Below are 8,787 nucleotides of genomic sequence, written 5' to 3'. Positions count from 1 at the left end.
CAGACGCTATGCCAACTAAGCCACGGAACAAACCTGCGGACCTCACGAATTTCTCTATGTGCTTGTTTTTGTCGAAACTTTGTATATGGTTTTCAACGACTTTTTAGCCGTAGTGCCATCTATGAGAAATCTATGAAAGTATTTCGTCACCATTAGACATCTTTATAGCTACCAGCCCCGGCTAGAGGTGTCGCTATTCACTGTATTTTTTTAAAATAAATATTCAATTATTTTTTTGTGATTTTACTCCACTAGTTTGTTATAATTTATTAATACAAAGATTCGGCCGGATGGAAGGAATTTTTTCTAAGTGTTCGATCTTTGTATTAATAATAATAACAAACTAGTGGAGTAATTTCACAAAAATAGAATATCAATTCAATAAAAAAATTAAGATTTAAATTTGTTGTTCAGCTCTATTCACAGAACACCCAATGAAGAATGAATATTTTATTACTAATTCTGATATGGACCGATTTACTTATCTCACGTCATGCGACACGGAAGGAAAATACTTCAAATATTGAGGATAGGATATTTTGCTTCATCACTCATCCTATTTAAGAGCCAGGTTATGATAAATATTTAAAACAATACGGCACAATTCCGTTTTTAATCGTCCACATCGTTAAATTGCTTCTCGTTTGTTAAATCTTTCACATATCCCCATAAAAAGAGATCTGATAGTATCACGTCTGAAGGTCTCCATCTTGAAGTAAGAATGTACATATAAAAATGCGTTATAGTTTTCCTAAACTTAAATGTAAAAGTTCATGGTGTTTATTTTATTTAAGATACTATGTTACTTGAAAGAAATTTATCCTTACAATTGACTGTTTCAATCGGCTTTTTTATTTTCTTCGTCGGTTGGATTTCCAGATGAGACCAGCAACTTTTTAAAACCTAACTTCTTAATAATTATAACAAACCATTGAATAACTTACTTTTAAAAATAAAATAATGTCTCCATGAAGCAAAATATCCAGGTACGTATTTCGCTTTGTGTTTCTTAACCCTGGGACATCCTTGTACATAATTAGAAAATTATTTAAAAACTGTACAAACCTAGTGTAAGCTCTGCTCCCACAGTTTCCAAAAGAAGAAAAATATCAGAAGGAAATTCGTTGTGCTGGTGCTTTATCATCAAGTTGCCAGCAATAGTTCCTATCTAGAGAATAAAACAAGTCAATACAATTGGTTGATTGTCACACAGATAAATAACATTGTGGGAAAGACAAATTGTTATTTTTAAAACGGGTAAAGTATCTCGGTTAGTAGTTAAGTCATTTTACAAAATAAATCAGGGTTTAACTCACATTTCTAACCGCAATATGAGCAACAAGTTTCAAATGTTGATAAAACTTTAAAAGGTATTCAAAATAATCTTGGGTTGCCATGTGTTGGAATATATCCAAGGCTTCAGTAAGCGTCGTACCGCCACCAATGACCAGGTTCTGATCTATAAAGGTCCGTTTTAGTTCAGAGACGTCGCTGATGTCTATCAGAGTTTGTGGGTACTCCTTTATGGGATAAGCTCCTAAAAATATTAAATACAGGTTATCACTATTTTTACGCAGAACACTTAATAATATTACCAATTTTGTTGACCTTGGCGTGTTTGCTAAATGTAATTATGAAATCCCGATAAAAAAAAACAAGTAAATAAGCTTTACAAAAAATCTTTAAAGGAGGCTCTGATTATATAATGTCCATTAACGTTCACAAAGAAACCATTGTTTACTCATTTGTAATACACTCGAGAGCAATGAATCCGGGTCACTTAAAGAATCCAAAAAATCTCGGAAAGTAAGAATGCTAGGTTAATGCAATAAATTTATTTTAATAGACAATTTAATACTCCTTAAATGAAAGTAAAAAAAATATGAGTCACCATACATTTTATTTACACAAAATTACATAAAGAAAAAAAACTGCTGATCTCTCCTTAAAACAAAAATAGGAAACATGAAATTTTTGAACTTTATTACGATTTTCTTGAATTTTAATACTTCGTATTGCCTCCTCGTGCTTCCATTACTGCGTTTAGGCGGTTTGGCATGCTGTACACCAAGTTCCTTATACGATTTTGGGGAATATTCTCCCATTCCTCTGTGAGAGCAATTTTGAGCTCACGAAGCGTGATTGGGGGAGGGTTTCGTTGTTTTACGCATCTCCCTAGCTCGTCCCAAGCATGCTCGATCGGGTTGATATCCGGGCTGCGCGCTGGCCACTCCATACAAGTAATGTTCATCTCTTGAAGGTAGTCATTTACAATCCTACCTGTATGAGGTCGGGCATTGTTATGCATAAATATAGCATCCTCACCAAAATTGACCATAAATGGACCAACGTGTTCATTGAGGATTTCATCTACATATCTTTCGCTAGTTACAGAGTCGTTTTCTATGATCACCAGGTCTGTGCGACTTTCAGAAGAAATTCCGGCCCACACAAGTACAGACCCACCACCGTAGGCTACTTTTTCTTCGATGCATGCTTGCTTGAATCTTTCCCCTGGTCTTCTATACACTCTGTGTCTTCCATCGTGCTTGTAGAGCATAAATTTTGATTCGTCGGAGAACATAACTTTCGACCAATCTTCAATACTCCAATTTACGTGGTTATGGGCATATCTTAGTCTTGAAATACGATGCCCACGCTCCAGTTTAGGGCCGTTTGCAGGTCTAAGGGGTTTTAAGTTAGATTCAGCAAGCCGACTTCTTACTGTCCATGCACTTGGGTTACTTCCTCCGAGGCGTCGAAACTGATTTGTGAGTTCAGCTCCTGTGAGAAAGCGATTTCGAAGCATGGTGTTCACCAAGTATCTGTCATCTCGTGCTGTGGTACACCTAGTTCTGCCCGTTCCTGGTCTGCGTAGGTTAGAACCAGTTTCTTCGTAACGTCGGAGAACTCTTTGTACTGTTGACAGCGACACACCGACAGTCCTGGCTGTATCGCGCTGACTCCGGCCAGTTTCCACCAATGTAAGTATTCTGGTGCATTCTTCAAGTGTAAGCGACATGATTTCAGCTTAAATAATGAATATTAAGCACTATCAACATGGTTTATGTACCCACATAAATGACAGATTACAAACAAAAGCAAAAACAAATGCTGTAATTTCGTAGTTCCATCTTCGAAAGTGTTCCCTTTTCATATTTGATTTTTTTATGATATAACTTTACAATAACTAAAAAGTTTTAATACCTTCATTTAAGGAGTATTAAATTGTCTATTAAATACAATTTATTGCATTAACCTAGCATTTTTAGTTTCCGAGATTTTTCGGATTCTTTTAGTGACCCGGATTCATTGCTCTCGAGTGTATATTTGTTACTAAATTGCGAGAATGGTTATGATCAACCTGATCCAACGCTTCATTGTGGTCATAAAATACTCTAATGAAGCTTACATTATGGTAAATGATATTGTTTATACCTATGACGATTTCGCTGATTTAATTTAAAATATGTTTAAGTAATCACAAGTATAAAATTACTGAATAATGTAAACGTTGCATATGTTTTCCTTTACTTATTGAAAACTTGAGCACTCATGTCAAGATTTAATGCTATCGAAAAAACTATTCATAATAGATACATTTTATAAAGATTGTTTACAGCGAAAGGAAGATCTTTTTTTCTAGAAGTACATAATTCTTCTGAGATACAGGGGTATCTCAGAAGAATTATCTACTTCTAGAGGTAAACAACCAGTCGTACTTTACTAGCCTATATTAGTTATGTTAATTACCAAATACTTGCCTTTAGCAGTATTCCCAGCAACTAACATGTAAGAATCATAACCTTCTTGGTTTAAAACTTCAAATATGTCATTTACAGTCAATACTCTGAACCATTTCTTGTGGTCTTGTAGCGGTATTTCGATAATTTTATGCTGCATTACGTCCTCTTTTTTTATAACGCACCATTCATCCTCCTCATCACAAGTTTTGTTGCATTTTTTTCCAGTTTTCTCGCAAATGCTTAAATCTTCAATGTCAGGGATTTCGTATGCGTTGGGATAGTCTTTGGCGAATTTCTTGAAGGCTTTTAGAATTGGCCTATATCCAGTACACCGACAAACGTTACTTCCGAATGATTGCTCGATTTCTAACATCGTTAGATTTGGGTTTGTATGGATAAGGCTAAAATAAAATTATTACTAACTTCATATTTTCCATTTATACTAATTGTATTATTGTCACTAATGACAAAAATAAAACAAGCGTCTTGACTAATTTGAAAAATAAATAATCTCCGTACAGAGTACTAAAAAAATCGACCTCAAAGGATTGTGGAATAACATCTGTTTGCCAAGTTTTATTGAAATCGATTACCGGACAGTGCACGAAACGGGATTCATAGCTTGTATATGTATATGTATATTGGTTTGCCACCCTTAAAGGTATATTTTCTTCAAATTTAAAAGGGACCACTACTGTAGTCTTTCTAACAAAAAAAAGAATCATCAAAATCGGTTTACACATGCCGGAGTCATCGCGTAACACACAAAAAAAGAACAGTCAAATTGATAACCACCGCATTTTTAAGTCGGTTAAAAAGTTGTTCTGTTCTTAATAAATAATATGAGTTTAAGCTTTGATTGAAAATGAACTATAGTAAACATTCCTCCTCTCACAATGGGAAGACTTGGGCTGTAGTTCCCGCGCGGGCACAATGCGGATTGGAAATAGCACACACATTATCAAATTGCTTTGCAGATGAGGTTTCCTCTCGAGGCTTTCCTTCACCGAAAGGCTCATGGTAATTTCAAACTAAATTTCCCTCACCCTCTCCTTCAGGGACGGCAGGTCAAACAATTAGGCTGCAACGGCTTTCGATCACGATGATTAGTAATACAATACAATTTCAAGGCGATGATATTTCTATTTTATGTTGAGCACAATGAATAATAAACATTGAAGAAGACCAGGAAGCATGCAAATGAAGGAAACTCTAAAATACGCAAATATTGTTAACTTTTCCCGTGGGAAATGAAGATACTTAGTATACCGGGTGGCTACCAAAGGTCTGAAAATTCAAGGAGTAATTCAACTCGTTAATTTTAACAACTTTTACTATGAAACTCCTACCAAAAGAAGCTACAGAGGCATAAAGCATTTTTTTTTTCTGATATCAAGTGACGAACAAGTCGTACGTCTTGTGGTAACGTCTTGTCCATAACAGTTACAGTGCCCGTTAAGTGGTGACGACAGATAGTCGTGTAGTTTAAAGGGTCGTGTCTCGTATATTTAAATGAGGTTGTTTATTTATAGTAAAACACGATTAAGAGTCGTTCACGACTTTTTTGACGTTACGACAGACTGTGGTGAGAATGGGAAGAGCTAGCATGACAGTCGTCTGACGGTAAGTAAAATGTCACGATAAAAATTGTGACGACAAATAATCGCAGCTTCAAACGATTCTGTCTTGCAAACGACAAGGCGGCTGCCGTGAACCGATAATTTGTCGTCACGATGTCGATGAAATAATGATTCAACGATTAAATAAACATCGACGACACAGTTATGACAGATAGTCGTGATAGGGGAACAAGCTAGACGCGACAATCGTCCAACGATGAGTAAAATGTTACAACATAAAGGGAACGAGCCCTTAGAGTATTCAATTGCAAAGATCGAAGGGGCACTGCTGACATTACTGCTTGGTGGCTAAAATAAGTAAGGTGGCAGTATTTGCCTGGACGAACTCTTTCGCAAGGGGTCATGATATGGAGCTATAGCTGCTAAATGTTTGTAATAGATGATTTTGCGTGAATTCAATGGGGTGTACATTGAAAAACTTGTTGGTATTGATGAATTACTCGCTAAATAGAGTAGATGTTTTGGGCTCACCTTGTATACAGTTGTATAAGAATGAACTGACCTGTACATAGCCATCACCCAGCCCGGAGAACAATATCCGCACTGCGACCCATTATTCTCTGCTAATGTCGTCTGCAACGGATGATATCCCTTGAGCCTGTTCCCGATTTTCTCGATGGTCGTGATCTCCCAGTCCAGGCAGGATGTAATCGATACCATGCACTGTAATGTCGAGTTTTGTAAACAAAGCCTTTGCGTTTAGTATGGTTTAAACTTAGAATAATAACGCATAGAAACCTAGCGCGCACACGCTAAGTGAGGCAAATTGAAACGCTCCCAAAGGGCCTACACGAGCGGGCGGGCCTTCAATGCTCAAGGTCAAATTGCACCGCGAACAGCTCCAGAATTTTAGCTAAAAATGACGAAATGTGCGGTAAATGAGTGTAAAAATACGTCAGACAAACATAAAATACATACTAACATCACATTCCACAAGGAAGTAACGCGTTTCGACTATATATATATAAATATTCACTAAAACCGAAAATTAACCTACTACTAAAACTAGCCTACATGAATTTGATTTTTGCCTCACTTGTGACAGTTCATTTGATATGAAACTATCATTCTATGCGTTATTATTCTAAGGGTTTAAATATGTACGTTAACAAATAGAATAATCCACGAAATCGCGAAGCTAATCGTAACCGAAATTGTACCTAGTTAACCTGTGATTGTAATTTGGAGATTGTAATATTGATCTAACCAACATGGATAGCATATGTAATCAATATACTAATACATGATGTATGAGTGCGGTCTTGTATGCGGGATTAAAGATTACAGCAGAATTGAGACTCAATTAGATAAAATTTCAAAAACTTGTATTGATCTCATATTTGTTATATCACGTATACAAGACACGTACTGCGCTGCACTCGAAACCGTACTAGCTGACCATCGCCTAACAGTTGTCACGTGCATGGGGACCGGTGACATACAGGCTGCTCCTAAACAAATTACAAGATTGAATAATACTATTTTGAGGCGAGAGCTCCTAACCATAGATTGGGAACCCACCAGTAATATGTCATGTACAATTAAAACAATCCAAACGTAACAAAGAGTCTTGGGTTGATACTAGAGTTACTACACTACTAAGAGAAAAGGACAAAAATACATCCAATTAAAAAAGACAGCAATAATAAACTACTCCTAGTCGAATACAATAAATTACGTAACAAAACCAATAAGTTGGTGGAGAAGTCTAGAAATTGCTATTACAGACAGATTATTTACGATGCTCAGAACGATACGAAAAAGATATGTCGGATCCTAAATTCAATGACGGGTAGAGTATCTGATTTCCTAGATGATGTAATACTGAAAGCAATGAAATCTAGTACTATCGATGAAACAGAAATGGCGAACAATTTCGCCAGCTATTTCAAAGAATCTGTTCAAGATATAGTACCAAAATATAACAAGCCAATATTACAAAAGTAACCACGACAATCTGAGTAATATGTCTATGTATATCAAAAAAGTGGAACCCAATGATATTTATAAAATAATAAAAAACATGAACATTAAAAAATCGGCCGGTAAAGATGCTATACGACCTATGGATAGCAAAGCCATTGCGGAAAAGATTACTCTGGCTATTGTTAACTTTACAAATACGAGTATTTGCACTTCCAAATATACTAAAGCACTTAAGGCGAGAACAGTGAGGCCTATATTTAAAAAAGGAAGTAAAGTAGAATATTCCAATTATCGACCGATAACACGATAAAATTGTTGAAAAATATATATGTAACGAAGTACACAAATTCTATAATAAATATGAGATTTTATCGGAAAAGCAGTATGGTTTTCAGTCAAATAAGAGCACTACCCAAATTCTTTAGAGATTTACTGACCACCTTAATAGCTGCCTCAATGATAAAAAACACGTGCTTATGGTCCTTAAAAGAGCTTTTGATTCTTTGCGTCATAGACACTCGTAGAAAAATTAGGCAATAGCGGGGTTAGAGGCCCATTGCTTCGATGGTGCGAGGATTATCTCCGTGAACGCAGTTACTCTGTTAGAATAGGTAGTGCTTGCAGTAGTGTAGTAAGGGTAACAGAGGGCACGGCCCAAGGTTCGGTGTTGGGACCATTACATTATTTAACATATGTTAACGACATTATTAACGGTGTAAAAAGTTTGCAGATGACACATGTTTAATATCGGATGATCGGGACGCTGAAACTGCTTTACAAAACTTACAAATTGAATTCACGTTAATAAGTAAATGGTCTCATGACGCCGGTTTAGTCATCAAGGCCGATTAAATGAAACTACTTCATATACATTCCAGCCACAATATAGGATCTACGATCAAATTGGTAGCGCATGACCACCAATGCCTGCTCGTCAACCCGTCATGCAACTACAAGCACATAGAACAGGTAGCTCACAACACATAGCTCGGTGTGACTATAGATAATCGCTTCAATTGGAGTCCTCACATTGAATATATCTGTACCAAATTACGAGCAATAATGGCTAAACTATATTACTTATGCAAAAAGTACCATTTACAGTAAGATTACAACTGTATATAGCATTAGCTGAAAGTACAATATGCTACTGTCTAAGCAGCTATGGGCGTAGTTTCAAATCGTATATTGACCGGATTTATAGTCTTCAGCTCAAAATTTTAACTACTTCAAATTTAAAGAACTTTGGCATAGTCACACGTCAGGTCACAGGTATTAACACACTACCACTACAATCCTAAACGAAAAATTAATCAAAAAAATATAAAATATACCACCAAAATTTTTTTCTTATCCGTAACTTAGTTATAACTTAGTAATATATTTATAATCTACTTATATAACATAATAATAACATTTATAGTACCTACATATTTATTATCTTCAATTTTCTTTTTCTTATAAGTAATCCATGC

At 35.8% G+C, this 8,787-nt stretch overlaps 1 protein-coding gene across 1 annotated transcript in view; it reads right to left on the bottom strand.

Annotated features, from left to right (window-relative positions):
* Window positions 1–6,217, bottom strand: part of LOC113229294 (xanthine dehydrogenase 1-like) — a 12,039-nt gene extending 5,822 nt beyond the window's left edge. Inside the window, exons 1-4 of the mRNA XM_026462844.1 lie at window positions 5,889–6,217; window positions 3,765–4,147; window positions 1,317–1,537; window positions 1,066–1,168 (exon numbers count right to left, since the gene is read on the bottom strand). Of these exons, the coding sequence (XP_026318629.1) occupies window positions 1,066–1,168; window positions 1,317–1,537; window positions 3,765–4,147; window positions 5,889–6,046 (865 nt within the window). The 5' untranslated portion in view covers window positions 6,047–6,217. The remainder of the gene's footprint in view (window positions 1–1,065; window positions 1,169–1,316; window positions 1,538–3,764; window positions 4,148–5,888) is intronic.
* Window positions 6,218–8,787: the final 2,570 nt, after the last annotated feature.

This window comes from Hyposmocoma kahamanoa, unplaced genomic scaffold (genome assembly GCF_003589595.1).
Source record: "Hyposmocoma kahamanoa isolate Upper Pololo Valley unplaced genomic scaffold, ASM358959v1 100087, whole genome shotgun sequence".
NCBI classification, from domain to species: domain Eukaryota; kingdom Metazoa; phylum Arthropoda; class Insecta; order Lepidoptera; family Cosmopterigidae; genus Hyposmocoma; species Hyposmocoma kahamanoa.
This window is presented reverse-complemented; position numbering and strand designations above follow the sequence as displayed.